Source organism: Ictidomys tridecemlineatus, chromosome 13 (genome assembly GCF_052094955.1).
Source record: "Ictidomys tridecemlineatus isolate mIctTri1 chromosome 13, mIctTri1.hap1, whole genome shotgun sequence".
Taxonomy (NCBI): Eukaryota; Metazoa; Chordata; class Mammalia; order Rodentia; family Sciuridae; genus Ictidomys; species Ictidomys tridecemlineatus.
This window is the reverse complement of record NC_135489.1, coordinates 46,193,913-46,213,734: the sequence shown is the minus strand read 5'-3', so window position 1 is coordinate 46,213,734 and position 19,822 is coordinate 46,193,913. Positions and strand designations below refer to the sequence as shown.

The 19,822-nt window shown below is 46.1% G+C and overlaps 1 protein-coding gene across 4 annotated transcripts in view; it reads left to right on the top strand.

Moving 5' to 3' along the window:
• The window catches only part of Cables1 (Cdk5 and Abl enzyme substrate 1), a 107,254-nt gene extending 99,006 nt beyond the window's left edge, over nucleotides 1-8,248 (top strand). For all 4 annotated transcript variants that reach the window (XM_078030269.1, XM_078030270.1, XM_005329061.5 and 1 more), the window contains 3 exons: nucleotides 1,838-1,944; nucleotides 3,372-3,579; nucleotides 6,368-8,248. In XM_078030269.1, the coding sequence (XP_077886395.1) occupies nucleotides 1,838-1,944; nucleotides 3,372-3,579; nucleotides 6,368-6,508 (456 nt within the window). In that variant the 3' untranslated portion in view covers nucleotides 6,509-8,248. The remainder of the gene's footprint in view (nucleotides 1-1,837; nucleotides 1,945-3,371; nucleotides 3,580-6,367) is intronic.
• The last annotated feature ends 11,574 nt before the right edge of the window (nucleotides 8,249-19,822 follow it).

Below are 19,822 nucleotides of genomic sequence, written 5' to 3'. Positions count from 1 at the left end.
AGGGAGGCAAATCCTTCTTGGAGAGCTGCCCCAGGGCGGTGCCCACTCTGCCTGACCTTGGCAGCCAGAGAGGCCTCCATAAAAATTCCAAGTGCACCTCCCCTCCCTGCCACACAGTGCAAGCACAGATGCACGTGTCCAAATACTTTGGTCAGAGTTGGATTGCCACTTCTCATAAAGCACATCACTGGCGCATAAGAGAATGGACATGTCACGGACCAGCCCCAGGGAGACCCTTCCTGATCAAGTATCAGGAAGAAGATGCACTAAATCTTTGTTTACCCATGTGTTACAAAACTCTAAGCCAGGTTGGGAGTTCATATTGGGACCATTTGCTTTAATTCTCCAGAGAAGCAGAGAAGGTACCATTAAGATCCGTTTGAATTGGGATCTATTAGCTGTTTGCATGCTTTTGGCTGTAACTACCACCAGAGACATTCCATGAACTTGTTCTAAAAATCAAACCAAGTATCTCATACATGGAAATGATCAGAGAAAGCCACCAACTTTTGTTAGAGCCATTAAGGAAACCTTGGATGTGCTTTGCTGACAGTGGGCCATCCTTGGGAATGGGCCTTCACATCCGAATTTGCAGCTGCTGCTTCCTCTGGCTTTGCTTGGTGAAGATTCTTGCCATACAGTCAGCCAGAAGAGAGCCAGCCCTTGGCAGGCGTACAGTGAAGGAAGGATGAGACTAACCAGGGAGCCCAGCAAAAGACTGTTTAATTGACAGTTAACTGTGCAGGGCATGGAGGAACAAGGAAGACTAGAATATTCAGAAAGCGCTCAAAGGAGCCAGTCTTCAGGGATGAATAGAATTTAGAGAGCGGGGAGGAACTCTAGTTTCAAGGGACTGTTAATAATAGCTACCATTATATACATACAATGGAATGTCATTCAGCCTCTTTAAAAGAAAGGAAATTCGGACACATGCTGCAGTGCAGATGAACCTTGAAGACGTAAAGGGAAATACATAATTCCACTTACATGAGGCAGATGCACAGAGAAAAATGGTGGGGTGATGGCTGCCAGGGCTGGAGGGAGTAGATGGGGAATTAGAGTTTGATGGGTACAGAGCTGCCCTTTTCAGAAGATGAAAAGGTTCTGGAGGTGGAGGGTGTCGATGGGTGCTTAACAATGTGAAATGTACTTAAAGCCACTAGACTTTACACCTAAAAATGGTTAAAATGGTAAGTTTTGTACATTTTCTAATTTTTAAAATACAGTTTATGCATTTATGAATGTCAAAAATGAACCCCACTATTTTTATAACTGTAATGCCCTAGTCAATTTAATACATTTAAAAAACAGTAACTAGCATTTATTGTGCTTGCTGTATGCCAAGAGCTCTTGACTTCTCACACAGTTCTCCAATGGCCATGTAAAGTAGGTACAGTTATTGTTTTCATTTCACAGACGTGCCACTTGAGATAGGATGATTAAATAACATCTTCCAAAACCTGCAACTGATGAATGGTCTGCTGTGGATTGAACCCAGATCTGTGCAAGTTCAAACCTGGTGCCTTTAAGCACCGCACTGTGTGAACCATAGGTTGAAATGCAGTAAAGAAAGACTCCCCTCCCTCTCTCCTGATGGTCTACAGGCTAGTTTTTTTTAAAGATCGCTATAAGTAGGATGAGGTGATTGATTTCCTTTCCATAAGCTTCCAGAAAGCCACTGTCCCTCCTGGATTCAGCAGAGACCCTAATTGTGGCTCTAATCTGAGTTTCCTCATTGCATCACATTTTTGGAGTTGTAAGTTGGCTGTGACTTGCACATCATTAGTTCATAGGACCCTTACTTAATGAGTGACCTGTGTTGCTTTATCTGTTACAGACCACAGTAATTGACTATGTGAAGCCCTCAGATCTCAAGAAGGACATGAACGAGACCTTCAAGGAGAAGTTTCCTCATATTAAGCTGACACTCAGCAAAATAAGGAGGTACGGGAAACTTATGTCACCTTAACTCACCTTGAACTTGCCCTTCTAGCCTCTCTTCCAGCCCGCATTAAGCTCATGCTTTCTGTGATGGTTTTTTCTGTTCTTTGAGGAATGAAGCATGGTCACATTCAGTTAAGGAAGAAAAAAAAAAAGTCTTACAGCTGGCTGACTCGTGCCTGGATATGGTGGGAGAGTCCAGAGAGCCAGGACAGAAGGCCAAGCTCCAGACCTATGATTGACACAGATCTGGAAGGACATTCATTCAGTGAAAGAAACATTTCAGGCTATGTGCATGCAATGTGCCAGCTCAGTAAGACGTATATTTTGAAAAACAGAATGGGTGACGTTCAGTTCTCTGGTTTCTCAAGTATATGCAAAGCCAAAGAGAAAAGGGTTAATATCTTGGGGAATGGGATAACTTTATCTAAAATCACTTTCCCAGAGATGATAGCTAGGACCTGTATTTAAGTAGTCACCAAAGCAGCCAAAAAAAAAAAAAAAAAAAAAAAAAGACAAGCTGTACTTCCCATGTGGTTGATTAGATCAATCATACGGTGACCCTGGCTGTCAGCCAAATAGTTAAGGTGACTGACCCTGCTGGGCCAGAGAGGAACTAACTAGTGTCTGTGTGCCGTGAGAGCATGATTGCAGGTGTTTGTGCATACATGTGCATGGTAACAGAAGCTAGGCTACACAGCCATGTCATGTTGGAATATGTGCCCGTATGTATTTATGCGAGTGTATATCCTGATAAGATTTGATTCTGGCATGTTCCAAGCCAAAGAACCCCCCCCCCATAAAAACTTTGAGAAAAATCAAGTATTCACGCTTTGTCCGTGTGCTGGGCGGCTTTCCCAAGGACACTGGTTGATGTGCTCTTAGGCCGACTCCTTTTCTGTCCTAGTTAATGAACATAACTGATATTTGGCAGAGTTTAGACCAAGTGCCTGATTTATTTCTATTATCATCCCTGGAATGAGCACAGTTCCCCAGATGGTGTCCCTCTTTGACTCGGGATAGCTCCGCCCTTAGTTTCCAAGGGGACCCTCAGCTAGCCACATGTGTTCAGTGGGGTCCTTCTGTGTTCCACGTCATGTTCGTTGGCGCCCTTGCTGGCCCCTCTGTCTGCCTGGCCTGCTGCCTGTCTGTCATCCTCCTGCAAGTGGCGATTTTGGGCACTGGATCTGGAGCAAAAGTGAACATGGTCTGGGCAGCCAGACCAACCAGGAAGGGGCCAGACTCCCAACTGTGTGGCCTTCTTCCACACATAATGTCACCTTCACACTTCTGGGGATTTAATCCCATCCCACATCACCCTCTGGGTATGAAAGAGAGAAGATGCTTTCCCGATGGAGTCATCCTCCTCTTTGGGGGTCCCCTGAAACTCTTGGGTTCTAGTGAAATTCTCCCCTGCTTTCTTTGTCTAGTCTGAAACGGGAGATGCGGAAACTTGCCCAGGAGGACTGTGGCTTTGAGGAGCCTACGGTGGCCATGGCCTTCGTCTACTTTGAGAAGCTCGCCCTCAAGGGAAAGCTCAACAAGCAGAACCGGAAGCTTTGTGCTGGAGCCTGTGTGCTGTTAGCAGCCAAGATCGGAAGTGACCTCAAAAAGCATGAAGTCAAGCATTTAATTGATGTAAGTAGCCTTCATCCTGGTGGCTGGGGGACACTTACTTCTACACAGCTAAGGGCCATGAAGTTGACCTTCCCACAAGCAATGTCAGATGCCTTCTCCTAGGCTCTCTTAGAACTGGGGGGATGATCTATTTGGACAAGACCAAAGAGCTCCAGCATTGGGTAGTATCGTCTTTCTTTTAAAGGAGAGTCTCATCAAAGCAAGAAAACACTGATCTCCTAGGGTGAATGCATGAATACCTGTTTTAAAATTCAGTGTAGTAATAGGAAATTTGGGGAACGGTAAAGCCAACAGATCGGGAGACAAATGCCATTGAAAAGATAGGTTTATTACTCACAGTTCCCAAGAGGAGGGGTGTCTTAGGTTGGGCTTCCATAGCAAAATACTGTAGGCTAGATCTCCTAAACCACAGAAACTTACGTCTTGTAGTTCTGGAGACTGGCAAGCCCAAGGTCAAAGTACCAGCTGCTTTGATTCCTGATGAGGGCCCTCTTCCTTACTTGCAGATGTCTTCTTGCTGTATCCTTAATTGCATAGGGAGAGACAGAGCAAGCTTTCTGGTCTCTCTTGTAAGGACACTGATTTCATCATGAGGCCTCTACCCTTAAGATCTCCTCTGAGCCTAATTACTCCTAGAGGCTTCACCTCCTAGTATGGGGTATGGGGCACCCATGGATTTGTGAGAAACACAAACAGAGTCCAGATAGTAGGCATGCCACAGCCATGGGAGGCCATGCTAGGGAGCACCATTTTTAGTTGAGAAGCAAAGGGAAAGGAAAAGAGCTGAGGCAGGTACTTGCCAATCTGCAGTCAACCAGTCCAGAAATCCTACATGGAAAATTTCAGAAATTAGCAATTTGTTTTAAATTCTGCACGCTTCTGAGTAGTGTGATGAAATCTCTCTGTCCCACTGTGTCCTGGGACATGGGTCATCTCTGTCCACGTGGCATATGCTACTGCCCATCAGTCACTTTGCCACCTGGTTTGTCAGGTTGACTCTCCCAGTGTCAGTACTTGTGTTGACGTGACCCCTAGTAGCCTAACGCATCCCAATGCCTTCATCACAGAGGCATTATATCACTTCACACCACAAGAAGAATGAGTACAGGACCATAAATAATTAAGATCACATTCACATAACTTTCACTATAGTGTGATTACTCTATTTTACCACCAGTTATTATTGTTAATATCTCACTGCACCTAATTTATAAATTAAACTTTTCCATAGGTATGTATATATAGTAAAAATAATAATAATAATCTATAGGGTTAGGTATTGTGTGGTTTCAGACATCTTTAGGGAGGCTTAGAACATATCCCCCATGGATAAAGTGGAACTACTCTATACCTGTGTATATATTTTTGTTGAACTAATGAACCTTGAGAAATATTAATAAAAATTATGATACTGTTCACATCATAGTTAAATAATATGCCACACAGCAAATGCTGATAGTATTAGTGCAGAATATATCAGCAGTGGTTTAAAAAGCTATTTGCATTAGCAATAAACCTAAGAGCAGAGAGATCAATAAAGAGGAGGAAAAAGTAAGGTACGGGGGACTGAATTAGAGCAAAGTATATTCCATGCTTTTATAATTATGTCAAAATGGATTCTACTGCCATGTATAACTAAATTAAAAAAAAAAAAAGAAATAAAGCCCATCTCAGTTATAATCTGAGTGCAAGCAACAACAGCTCTACTGGTGAGATTTCTTCTCCATTTCTAATGCCATCCCCCTGCAGTTGGATGGACAGTCAGGGAGCCACAGCTCACATACGTGACATTGAAAGTAGGGCAGCCTCACCAGGACTTGAGGCCCTGTGGGTAAGATGAAAAGAATGAATTGCCCATAATCATCTCCCCGCATTCAGAACTTAGGTGTGGTTATTATTGTTGTAGGTGATGGGCTCCGTTTTAGTTTTACTTCTAGACCTGAATAACTTGGATGTAACAGGGTGGTGCTGGAGTCTCATGTCAGTTTGCTTCTCAGCACTGCAGTCTGCCACCCTTGGACAAGTGATTGACCTCTTGGAGCCCGTAAAATGGAGATCAGTGCAATACCAACCTTGTGAGAGTCTTCAGATTAAATGAAGTGATGGGACCTATGTGAGTCTCCTGGCAGACCATAGGCCACCAGAACTCATGGCAGGAAGTGCCGTCCATACCTCCCCTTCTTCCTGAGCCTTGCTTGTAATGGGTGTGTAATTGAATATGGTTTGCCCCATCTGAACCTCATGTTGAAAATTTTTCCCCATCTCAAGAGTGTTGAGAGGTGGGGCCTTGGAGAGGAGATGGTGTTAAGAATTCATGCCTGGGCTGGGGCTCAGCCGTAGCGCACTTGCCTGGCATGTGTGAGGCACTGGGTTCGATTCTCAGCACCACGTATAAATAAAATAAAGGTCTATTAACAACTAAGTAATAATAATATCATGCCTTTCTCTTGGGAATTGTTCTTCTCAGAACTAGATTACTTACCACAAGAGTAGCTCATGATAAAGCAAGGCTGTCCCTCATTTGCATGTACCTGTTCACCCTTCCACTTTCCATCAGGAATTGAAGCAGTACAAGGCCCTCAACAGGTGTGACCACCTGACTTTGCACTTCCCAGCCTCCAGAACTGGTATTTATAGTGACCCAGACTCAGGTATTCTGAAAGCAACAAAAAACAGACTCGTAAGTTTCTCTGTGAGCACTCACTGGCTGATGGATAGGGAAGTTGCACTTGGAAGAAAACCCCTTAGATTTTAATTTTAAAACTAAAATGTCTTAATTTTATCGCAGAAACTGGAAGAGAAGTTCCGGCTGAATAGGCGAGAACTGATTGCCTTTGAATTCCCAGTATTAGTGGCCTTAGAATTTGCACTCCATTTACCAGAGCACGAAGTCATGCCACACTACAGACGCCTGATCCAGAACTCCTAGCACAGGGCCCAGCAGGGTGAAGGACCATTCCTCTGAGCGCCGTGGAGCGGAGTTCACTACTGGAAATGCAAAAAGTAAAACTCAAAAGTACCAAGCTTCTTATCCTCGTCATAGTTTTCGCAGAGAAGCAGTACTGGAAACTTCACGGAGTCTTCAGTCTGGCTGGCCGAGAAGAGTGTGAGCCATTCATTACACAAGCAAGTGAAAAGAAGATTCATGCTGAGGACAGCAAAGGCCCCTACCTAGCAAGAACTCAGCTGCCTCCAAGGGCCCTCCTGCCAGGCATGCACACCTTGCCAGCGTGACCCTGGGCCTTCGCTCCAGACCCATTCCAACTCTGAGCACAGAGTGCTAGAGCAGACGAGGGAAGCAGATTTGCAGAACTGAAAGAAACTTTTCTACCCTCCCTGTGTCAAAAGAGTGTGCCAATCTATTTTTGTATCAGCCATTGGAAGTGCACTTTCCCCCGGGGGCATGTGGATGTGAGTGTGCAAGTGTCAGAGGTCCTGCGTCAGCCCTCAGCCCACAAAGTCAGTGTCACCCTCTGCAGAGCTGACTTGGGGCAACGATTTCTGGGTGGTTTCTGGTTAAGAATCCCTCGGTTCCAGGTTGGCATCTTCTGCCCTTAGGAAATGACATTGTTTTTGTGACTGCTCCTGCCACATTCGGACAAAGACTAAGTTCTCAGTGTTGGAGGAGTCGCAGAAAGGCGTGGAGTGTGGCTCTACCTTCCTGCCATCCCACTGCGGGCACCTGTCTGGTCTGCACACTTTGCCACTGTGGAGACGGCGGGGGTCGTGCTCCATCAGTCTCGTCCCTGTGCTCTATGTTAGAGTGCATAATAAGCACATTGATTGTGCTAAATATGTGTTTTATAAAAATCCAGTATAGGGGTAAGACGTATGACGCGTTTTGTGGCTTTTGCACTGGGACAGACTGCATTTTGAGCCATGGTTGAGTTGATTCAGGAGACGGTGGCTCTTGTTGCCGTGAATCCTTAGCTCTCGGTGCAGAATTTTAATCACGACTTGTCCTGATGCTCGGGCATGACCCGTGCTGACTCATGTCACTGCATGGTCACCTTGTTAGCCACCAGACAGGTGTCACCTGGCTGAAGAAAGTTTGTAGCCATGTAAAAAGAATTAAAATATTTTGTTTTATATATAGATGTATGTGTATGTGTAGAGACGAAGGTCTCACCAGTCACCTTGGCCCCCTCCGTGGTAAATTCCTCGGCCTCCGTCACACACAGGCTGTAGTGGGGTCGCAGACCTGGATCTGCCACTATCACCCAGAGAAAGTGGGATGTGGGTAGTGAGGGTATATGGCTTTTGTTAGCAGAGCTCAGAAGAATCCTACAGCCCTACAAGATGGACTTTTTTTTTCTTCTGTTTCCCAGGCTGGTCTCAAACTCCTGGGCTCAAGGGATCCTCCTGTCTCAGCCTCCTGAGTAGCTGGGACTATAGGTGGGCACCACCATGCCTGGTTCCTACAGGATGGGGCAAGGGCAATCAAGCAGCAGCTGGTGAGAACAGGGAATAATACTTGGCTTCTAAATCAGTCTTAGGTTTGACTTGAGTTCAATCCTAATATTTTGCTAACAAGTTTCCTGGGCCAGAATCAGTTGTAAATCGGTGATTTTGAAGTAGGGATAATAATGAACATGGTCTACTAGTTGAAAGCTAAATCAACTAGTATTTAAGGTGCATATATTATCAATAAAGCAAATTGAGAAGCTCAGAGTGTTCAAAGCATCTCCATCTCCTAAACTACAAAATGCCTTTCAACTTCCTGGTGTCTGTCACCTCTGATGAGACGCCTGGCTCAGGTGTGTGGACAGTGGCTACAGGTGGAGAGCCGTTCTGAGAAGAACCTCTAAAAATGACCCAGGGAGACACTAATGACTGACATGGGAGGGCAGCCTGAGACTTTGTGTCATGAAATAGTCCAGACTAATATTCTTGGCTTTGGGGTGATTTGTTTTTTTAGTGTTTATGAGATGGACTTGGAAAGTTATTGGTCCATTTCTCTTTTAAAGATTAATTTTGAATTTTAAGTTCTATTCTGTGGATCTGTGGAGGGGAGAGTTCTGTTTTGAATTGGAAGGCGGGGGGCGTCTTCTATCACAGTGCAGTCCTGGACATTTCCAAGTCCTGCTCCCTCTCAAGACCTCCCTGAAACCTCTCTGGTTCTCTCCATTCACAAATATCCATGGGGAAGCTCACCCCAGCCAAACACTCCTCAGTTAAAACACGAGCAGGTTCTGCCCGAGTAGGTTCCCCCAGAGCTGGCCTGGGCTCCTCTAGTCAGCCCTGGCTGTTGGGGAGCAGATGGGAATCAAATAAGCAGAAAGGTGGTACCCACCTGGGCTGGGGCAAGTCCCTGTCCTCTTCCATACCTGCCTGAAGGCCTGAGCCTCAGCCAACCCAGGGACACAGACATCCCCACTGTCCCTCCTTTCTCCTCTTAAATAAAACCCATGTTAAAACAGGAAATCCATACTAAAGGCAAACAGTTTGTTTTCTTGGGCTTTTTCTTTCTGATGAGAAATTCCCCTTCCAGGATTTTTCTGTTGTCATCAGCCAGCAGGTTTGGCTGGGGGAGGTCACTTAACTCCACACAGATCACTCTGTACCATGTGCCCTACCTTAGTGATGGGGGGCAGGGGAGGGGGTCGAGGTTCCTTCCCCTTCTTGTTATTCTTTCCTGACCCTTCATCCCACAACAGCAAATAAAACTGTTTCATGCTCTTGCTACCGAATTCTTTATCTCTCCCTCAGACATTTCCTGTTCAGTGCTGAACAGCAGGCCCTCTGCCCTCCCCAGCCCTGGCTGCCTCAGATAACTGGAGAACTGAAACCTTCCTGCCTCTTGCAAGCTGCAAACAAAATAGAATTGAACCAGCTACTCAAATTTACTAGAAAGTTCTGGTGCCGTCCACCCAGCAAAGGAACTGAGTTCATCAAAGCAAGCAGTCCATAGGGGGAGCTTCCCAAGAGCAGCTTGAAGTCACCTCCCTGGGACAGTCTGGTTAAGGAAAACACTAGCCAGGTCACAGCAGGTCCAGGTAGGGGAGTACTGAGGGCCAGAGGTACAGATCTGGAGTCACTTTTTTAAAAATACCAGCTTAAAAAGCAGTTTTCCAAAATGTACCTGCAAGGAATAACTGACATTTTTTTAAAAAGCCAAAAGTAACCACACATGGCCACAACACAGGGCCCATCCAGAATGAGAGAGTACCCCAGCAAGGCCCCATCCCATACAGGACCATTCAAATTACTAACTTCAGAAAATGTGCAAGTGTAGGGCTGGTTACACCACAAACATGCCTGAGAGTACCCTGCTTCCCTATACCCCACCTCCCTCCACCCACCTCTCTGCTCAGGGTGGGCCAAGAGCCAGCAGCATGTGCATCACCTAGGGGCGTGTTAAGATTACTGGGTCTGCATCTTTACATCCCTGGGTGATTTGTATGCACTGAAGTCTGAAAAGCATTAGTCCTCCATATAAGCCCAGGACAGAATTATCTTCTTAAAAGGTACAGCTTGTCCTGTATAGCATTGGCCTTAGATAAAGATACAGAAAAAAATGCCAATGGTTTTTAAACCCCAAAGAAGTTGTCATCCTGTAGGTCTAACTCAGTTTACCTAGCTGCCTCATCAGATAATCTCTGGATGCAAAAGACCAGAAAGATACAAACTAGACTCAGCCACAGTGAATACACAGGTCCCAAGCAGGCACCTGGATTCCAGTAGCCTTATCGCCTCAGCCAGGATTGGGTCAGCCTGTGTGCCTGGCTCTCCTTGGCCCAGGGATGGGAAGTTTCAATGGCGAGTTGGGGCAACTGAAGGCACCATGACCCCTACACAATGGCTAAGAGCTGTAGAGCTGTGACCTTAGGGACACCCTGGGTGAGCAGGTCTCCAGTTTGTTAATACATTCATCGAAGTTCACTTAATGTTTATTAAATGTATCTTATATTGGGTTCTATGGGCTTCTAGTTCTACCAGAGGGAGCCAAATAATGCAGAAACTCAAAAGTGCTAGGGGAGGGTCAAAGCAGCAGGGTTGGGAATCAGCCTGGCATCCAGGTAATTAGCTGGGGTAAGTTAGAGCAAATGTTTGGTCCCACAAGAGAAAACCAAGAAGCCAGAGCTGACAAGTTCATGTTCAGAGGACTAGTGCAAATGCATTTGGAGACGACTTACCAAGGCACCAGGAGATTGGTAAGACGCCAGAGACGGATACTGTGGTGGACAGATAAGCCTTTGGACACTGGGCACTGGTGTTGGGGAGGAGGGGAGGATTCACCAAGGACACCACACCCAGGCCTGTGCTGGGCACCTAAAGAATGTCTTATACAACCCTGGAACAAGCTCTAAATCTAGGTATCCTGCTCCCTGTTTCATACATGAGGAAACTGAGGCTCTGAGACATCACCTGACGTGCCCAGCATACAGCAAGTGACAAAGGCAAGATCCAAACCCAGGTCCCATTGCAATGGGCCACTCTGCCTCAGCTTAGGTCCAAAAAGAAATGCAAAGAAGGTGGAAGGCCAGAGGCAGGCTGGAGTCAGTTGTCCCCCTGGGCCTGCTGCAGTGGTATCCTCTCAGGTGAGAAGGGCCTCATCCTGACCCCACCCAGCAACCACCAGCCCTTTGACACACTGAGAGGAGAAGGGATCTGAAGCCACTAACTCCATAGCATCATGCTGTTAGGTATGAGTGGCCTCCATGTCTGCTGCGGGGCACGCATCTGGGCCTCTAGTCAAACATGGGGTATTTGGGAATGTACTTCTCTAACAAGTGAACTAAAGGTTTAGGGGGAGTAAACAGATCACAGTGAAGTGGCCAATGTTCTTGTCCACCAACATCCCACCCACTGTTTTATTGTACATGCATGATCTTGCACTGTGTGTTATAATTAACACTAATTCTCTTTGCCCGACTGCTCTGCATATTCCTTGTCTCTTGTCCCTTCAGTCACTGTATTCAGTATAAATGTGTTTTTCTCTAATGCTGAGCCAACCATACCTGGGCAAGTGGGCAGTCATTGAAGGACACATCTCACAATGCAGCCCCAAGAATGATACAGAGATTTTGAGCTGTCCAATACCACTCATGCTGCAGCCTCCAGATGTCACAGGTAGATTCTAGTTCACCTCTACTTAACAGAGGCTGAGAGGCACCTCCACCGTCACTTACTGCTACTCAAGACCACAGGGGTCAGCAGGGCATGACTGGTGTTCACTGCTATCTCCCCAGACACCAACCACAGTGCCTGGCACACAGAATTCTCCAAAATGGCTGGTTATGTCAGATAAACCATGACAAAACAATGACCCCATTGGACAAAATGTTCTCCTTGCAACTCTGAATCTGTTCTTTTCTGCAGACCACAGTAACTAGCTTCCCTCACACCTTCAGGTTCTGGTTAGATTCTGGAGGGAGAGGCACTGATCAGAAAGTGGAAAGCAGGAGAGTGGGTCCAGGTGTACGTCCACAGCCCAGGTCCCACCCCAACCAAGAAACCCTGATCGTCTCGGTCTCACCATCCCTTCCTTCTCTGCAATCACTCCAGTTACCCCATCACACATGCCATCAGTTCCTGCTTGCCTGCTTGATTCCCCCAGTTGACAGGAAACACAGGCAATGGGGGGGGGGGTCTATACTTCCAAGCATTTCTCAGGAGAGTCCTGAGAAAGCATCAAGAATGGATGGGAGAGGTCAAGAGGATCACATGAGAAAGGGAAAGGAAAGGACCCAAGGAAGCTTGGCTTCAGTGAAACTGACCTCAGAGCAGCCCACCTGGGCCCCTGCCCATCAGCTAAAGTTGCCCCTGCCAGACTTTGGAGTTCTCGTGAGTCCCCATGAGGGGCCTCAGAACAGGAGCTGATCATAAAAGACAACCAAAAAGAAAACCCAGTGGTCCAAAGCAGAGGATGGATGGCATGTTCTGCCAGAACCTCTCACTATCAATTATTTTTTAAAAACCCTTATTTCTAGAAAAAGGACTCCTTCGAGGCACACCGAGAAGTCCCTTATGAACACTACATACTGTTGTACAAGAATCGAAGCCAGATAACCATTTTTTCCTAAGGCAGCTGCTATCTCCCATGAAACCAAATCTCATTTTTATTGACCAAATTAAAAAAAAAAAAAGACGCGAATGGGCTAGCCTATGTTCCCCTCTCCTTTCATGTGTGAATTAGGGAGAGTGACAGCCATTTTCAAGGGAAGCCTAGAGTACGGATATTTGGGGGGGGGGGGAGAGCACAGTCAAAATCAGAAAGGCCTGGAAAAGAAAAAACGGTTCTCAGCAGGGGCCCCCAAGGGAGCCCAGAAGCTACTGACCCAGGTGAGGCAGGCGTAGGAGGTTGGAAAGTTCCTAAGACTGGCAGGCCCATGTGAATCTTAACAAGCCTCTGAGCAGACCTCCCATCAGGAGGGTTCTGGAAAAATCAAACGAGGGCCCAGCACAGAGTTGGCTTTCAGTAAATGGAAACAATTATTACTCCCTCCCCTGAACTGAGTTAGTCCACGTATACGTGTGCACATACATGCACACTCACGCATGCGCACAGACACACACATATTTTTATGGGATAACATCATGGTGGACAATAAGACCTCTAGAACCAAATGAGGACTCATCTGGATTCTGTTCCTTTCTTGTCCCCATTGCTTGGGCACAACTGCTTGGGCAAACAGAGGCCATGGTTGCAGTCCTGGGAACACAGGTGATGTCCCTGAAGAGGCACAGTGATCCTTTTAACTAGGTGGATCCCACATTTGAGGGCCAATGTATTATGGACACTGGGTGCTTTGATGTTGCCTTTAACACAAATGACCGCTAGGTGCTAACTTGAGGAACTAAGAACTCCATGGGGGTGATTATGAGGCCCCCGGGCATCGAGGATTTCTCCTCCATGATGAACAGTCAGTCACAACCTTCGAGGATTTCTCCTCCATGATGAACAGTCAGTTACGACCTTGGCTGAGTCAAGCTCCCATGGACACCTGCCCTGACAAGTGGCCTTTCCCCTCAGTGACAGCTGGCTTCTCTCCCTCTATTCTCCTCCCCATGCGGAGGGTCAGCGGGTGACTCTGGGCTCATTGATGCAGGGTTGGCAGATGGCCTGGCCTTCTCTGTGTCTCCCACTGAGCCTAGATCCTCTCACTCTGGGGCAGAGCATCCCAGAGAGGGAGGCCTGCTGGCCAACACTGCCCTACAACTGTATCTGAGCAGAGCTTGACACCAAACGGCCACCCTCATTAGGTCTACCTCGGAGCCCAGGCTAAAAATGCTGCCAGTCAGTCCCTCACTGCTCACCCTGAGGAACCTGGGACGGTCTGTGAAGAGCCATGGCTCCACCTTGTCACTGGTAAGACCCTGCTACATGGTTCACTGTTGTCCACCGCAGATGAGAAATGCCCTGGTCCAGCCTCAGGACACAATCACAGACAACAGGGTCAAGGTGCCTCATAAGTCCAAGAACAGGTCCCCAAATCCAAACAAGCTCTTCTGGATGAGATGCTACCTGTCCCTTTTACTGGGCCCATGCCATCCCTGTGGTGGCTCTCTGTAGGCCTAGGTTGTTCTGTATTCTCTCCTCCCCAGACCACCTCCAGCCCCACCCTTCTGCACTCAGAAGGGTCTTGCTTCACCCACCCCTCACCCCCGACCCCAGGACACTCCATACTCCTGGTCTCTGCAGTGAGGTCACTTTTCTCACTATCTTGCCTTTTTAAAAATTTTTTTTAATATTTATTTTTTAGGTGTAACTGGACATAATATCTTTATTTTATTTATTTGTTTATTTATTATTTTATTTTTTAGTTGTAGTTGGACACAATACCTTTATTTTATTCATATATATTTTTTATGTGGTGCTGAGGATCGAACCCAGGGCCTCACATGTGCTAGCTGAGCCCCAATCCCAGCCCCACTATCCTGCCTTTTAAGCTGTCTTTGTCACAAGCTTTCCAGGCCACCCTTCTCTGTCAACCCAGAGCCTGGCTTACCCCCAAGCTCCCCCTTTCCTGCCTCTTTGCACCTCTGCTTCACATCCGGGATCTCCCATCCCCAGGTCCTTCCTCAAAGCTCCCTCTGGACATTGGCTGCCACCTGTCCTGCTGGCTGGCCCCACTGAGGGCAATCTGTTCCCCAACAGCCACACAGTCCCTTTTCCTTTCCAGGACACCTCAGGATCCTACATTCCCACACACACCCACTGGATATAAGCGGCCACTCGAAGCACAACCAACATCCCGTGGTTGAACAGAAAGTCCTTTGGCCACTGGGTTTGGGAAGTCCCTACAATTCCCCATCACTTTGGGGGATGGGTGTTTTCCATCTGGTCAGTTAGACATTTGGGGCCACCGTTTTGGGGAGACATTACTTTGTCCTGAAGGGTTTGCAGAGCTCCCATTCCAGAGCTTGGTCTGGCCTCACCAAGCCATCCAAAAAAGTATGTCAACTCAGCCATCCCGGAAGAGGCAACATACCTTTTTACCCCCGAGTAAATAATATGATTCTTAAAAAGTCCCTACAACAGCTTTAAATCAAAGAACTGAAAACAAGACAAAGGAAGAGAAAGAGGAGAAATACCCATTTATTCTATAAATTTTTCCTAGTTAAAACAGTTCATCTCTAAATTTTCCTTAGCACAAGACCTAGACCTGGAGAGAGAACTCTTATTGTTGTCAAGAGAAGTCTTCAGAGACCAGTTACTCTCAGAATCAAACAATCTGCTGGAAAACTAAAGAGGTCATTATTTTTGTTGTTGTGCTGTGCTGGAGGCTGAACCCAGGGCCTTGCTCAGGCTGGTCAATGCTCTATCCCTGAACAACATCTCTAGTCCCTAATGAGGTATTTGATGAGCACCTGTCAAGTGTGGTCTTAGTTACATCAGAATCACCCAGGGTCCTTTTAGAAAGGAGAATTCTAGAATTTCTGAGGATGGCATCTAGGGATTTTTATGTGCAACAAATTCCCCAGTTGACTTTTCTACATTTCAAAGTTTGAGAGTCACATCCATAGAGGTGTCAAGCTGTCATAACAAAATGTACTGAAGGCAATCAAAGATTTTGATCCCAGCAGGGCTTCTCAAACTGCAACACACATAGGAACTTGTTAAAAATGCAGGTGCCCGGGCCTAGGAATGTAGTTCAAGTGGTAGAGCACTTGCCCAGCATGCACGAGGCCCTGGGTTCCATCCCCAGCACCACAAAATAAAAATAAAATACAGATGCCCAGTCAGAAGGCCTAGGATGATGGGACTCAAGATTCTAGATAGCCAGGGTTGCCAGTCCAGAAATCACATTTTAATATGTTTCGTAGCAAGGGGCTAAGAGGGCATGATTCTTCTGCATTATCTGCTATGACAATGTGTGTGAGTGCATGCATGTGCATGCACATAACATCTACACTCTCTTTTCCCTACCAACTGGAGGACACAGAAAATGGAAGAGCCACAAGATGGAAGAAACCTTGGCCTTTGATTTACCATGTGGAAAGAAACAGTCTAAAGAGGGACAGCCGATCAGGAACTCTCTCTTTGAATCGTTATGCCAGTGAGAAATAAATTGTGTTAGGTCCCTGTAATTTGGGGGGTTGTTATAATATGAACTATAGAATCCCTACAAGAAAAGCCTTGAAGACATTCAGAGGAGACATGGGGCTGTTGCAAACGTAGGTCCAGAACTTCAAAGAGGCTGCACTGGCAACAAGGATGTGTGAATTATCTGTGCAGAGGTGGTGGCCAAAGTGATGGGTATGCATGACACTGCCCCAGGAGAAGATGCCAGACCAAGGCTTGAGGGATGATAACTTCTAATAATGGGAAGAAGAGAATAAGTCTGCAGAGAGGAGAAAGCATGGTGAGGAAGGTAGGGGGCAGATGGGAGAGTGATAGTTGATGAGAGCTGAGACAGGACTGTTTCCTTGGTAGCAAGAATTGAATGAATGCCCCCGAGAGGCCTGGGAGTCTCAATTGCATTTAAAGATAGGAACATCACTGAGGACCTTCATGAGCACAATTCTAGAAAGTGTCTGGAGTCAGACTGAAGAGCTCAGGACAACTTTGCCACTTTGTTGTCTTTATTAATTTTTGCTTTCGGAGGGGGGGGACTGTTCTCCTTAGCACATGGTGTGATTATTTCCAGCAGAAACTTCCCCAGAGGCCCGTAACTCTTCACTGGAAAGCACCAACAGTTTGTACCCGAAGATGCCAACTTTGAATTTCCACCAACCCTGGAATATTTGCATCCTGATCACTGCTTACTCCTGAATCTCCATAATAAAAGACTCACCTCAATCCAAATTCCTAATTCCCCAAAGATGAGCTTGTCTTCCTCACTCCAAAGCATGCCAAGCCCTGTTGTTCTCCCGTATTGCCACAGTAAATTCAGCTTTGTCTCCTCAATGTGTTGGCAATATTTGGGGAGCCGACTTAGGAAAAAGTGGATGAAGGAACAAGTTTTGGTTTTGCTTCATGGCTTTTTAAATGGGAAGGACATGTGGATGCCTTAAGCTGATACAGAGGAGAATGTTTAATGTTTAAACCAAAAGAGAGACATCCTCAGGTTCCTGAAAAGAAAAATTAGAATAAAAATGAGACCAAGGAGCCAGGTGTGGTGTTGCACACCTGTAATCCCAGTGACTCAGGGGGCTGAAGAAGGAGGATTCCAAATTCAAGGCCAACCTCAGCAATTTAGCAAGGCCCTAAGCAACTTAATGAGACCATATCTCAAAATTTTTTAAAAAAGGACTGAGATGTAGCTCAGGGGTTACCTGCCCACTGCCAAATGTGCCCAGGCAGAGGGGTTAATGTCAAGTTGAAGGGAGGTACTTCTCAATGGCAGAAAGGAGGAAAGAGAAGTACAGATGTGGGCAGGCAGGCATGATAAACAGTGGGAAGGAGAGAGCATTCTCCCTGACTGCTTCTGCTCTCCCTTTAAACATGAAGTGAGGCCCCTTTAAATGGGGACAGAGGGCAAAAGGGCCAGGGGGCTTGGAGAGAGTGAACAGTACTTGGAATCATGCTGGAAATGGGGAAAATGAACCAACCTGAATAGCTATTGTTTCCCTAAGCCACCAGATCTACAGGAGACTGATGATCATGACTATCTAGAAACACAACACACCCTGTGACTTCTCAAATGGATGAATGTGTGTGAATCTGTTTTTTTACCCCTGAGACCAAAATATCAGACAAGAACAACTTAAAAGAGGAAAAGTCTATTTTGGCTCATGGTTTCAGAGGTTTAATCCATGATTGGCTCAGTACCATTGCCCTGAGATCAAGGTGAGGCAGAACGTCATAGTGAAAGAGTACTGTCACTATATGGTAGCCGAGACAGGAGGATCCCAAATTCAAAACCAGTCTCAGCAACTTAGTGAGACCCTGTCTCAAAATAAAATATAAAAATATTTTTAAGGGGGGACAGCGTATGTGACTCAGTGGTTAAGCACCTCTGGGCTCATTCGCTGGTATCAAGAAAAAATTTTTTTTTCTCTACTTAATTATCTCAACAAAACTAAAAGGAGATTAAACTATTTTTCCCACTTTAAAGATGAGAGAACTGGATCTGAGGTTTTGGCTCAGTGGCAGAGCACTTGCTAGCATGCGTGAAGCACTGGGTTCAATCCTCAGCACCACATAAAAATAATTAAATAAAATAAAGGTACTGTGTTCATCTATAACTAAAAAATATTAAAAAAAAAAAAAGATGAGAGAACTGGGTGGGTTGTTCACCTCCAGCCCATAACTGGGGATCAGATTGCTTCAGACCTCAACAGAGGCAGCCATGGAGTCTAAGCAATTGGAAAAGACCATGCAGGATGAGAGAGAAAATTCTTAAGAAGAATCAGCTTTACCACAGAATAGAATGAATTCCATATCTTAGCATAGGTGGAATTCATCACTTGGGGCCCCACACAGGGATGGGGGAGTTGGTTAAGTGTAGCCCAAGTTTCCCAAGAGAAGCCTGATCAATGACAGTTCTTCCCTGGCTGCCACTTCCCCTTCTTGGAAGCCAAGAGTCTCTGAGTCTATTGAAATAGCTTCTCCATGGCATGACTATCTTTGCCCACTGGGCCCCAAGAGCTGACCCCCATTAGTCAAAGGGCCAGAGCAGTGATATGTTCTCAAAGAATTTAAAGGGAAAAAAATCCTCTCTCCTTCTGTTTCATATCTGATCCCACTGTTCATGCCCATCCCCCCGCCCCAAGGCTCCCCTGGAAAACACTCAAGTTAAATGTGGAACAACACTGTCATCCCAGGCCTTAACAATCAAGTCCCTGAGGCGTGTGTGTGTGTGTCTTTATGTGTAAGACACATGGAGGGGATGCAGAGGGTAGAAACAGTGATAATTCTGCCTGTGCCTCATCTTCTCGTTGGCCTCACCAACTCATGCCAACAGAATATTTACAGACCCCAGGCGTCTCCAGGTGTTTCTGGTACCATGGGACTGGTTGGATTCCCAGTTACCTCAAGTCAGAGCATCTTCTATTGAAGAAATAATTTCATGTTCAGCTTTGGACATTAGACTGGGTAGGGTACCTCAAGGCTACTTCAGGAACATAGGCTAGGTGCCCTAGGGGCTGGTAAGACAAATAGGAGTCTGTTACAGTTTAGATATGAGATGTTCCTCAAAAGCTCATGTGCAAGACAATGCAAGGAAGTTTAGAGGTGAAATGGTTGGGTTATGAGAGTTTTAACCTGGTAAATGCATTAATACACTAACAGGGATTTACTGGGTGGTAACTATAGGTAGGTAGGGTGTATCTGGAGGAGGTGAGTCATGGGGGAGCATGCATTTGGGGTTTATGTTTTGTTTTTGGTGAAGATTTCTTTCTGCTTTGTGGTGGCCATGTCCTGAGCCACTTTCCTGAACCTCACTCTTCCACCATGATGTTCTGCCACACCTTGGGCCCAGAGCAATGGAGTCAGCCCATCTATGGACTGATACCTCTGAAACCACGAGCCCCCAAGTAAACTTTTCCTCCTCTAAAATTGTTCTTGTCAGATATTTTGGTCACAGTGTGAAAAAGACAGACTAAAACACCACCTAACCCACCATGTTTCTCCATCATCTGACTGGAGGGTAAAGATACTTTGTGAGAACAAGTCAAACTAAAAAGGTAGAAAAGGAAAATGGAAAGTGGGTGTCCCACCCTCTTCAGGAGCTTGGTTAGGAAGAACGATTTCTTTTGTTTGAGATTTGATGTGGAAGAGGGATATACTTGTATCCCAAGGCCAACATCATACATCCCAACTCATACAGAGCATCAAAGAAAATAGGATGGGATA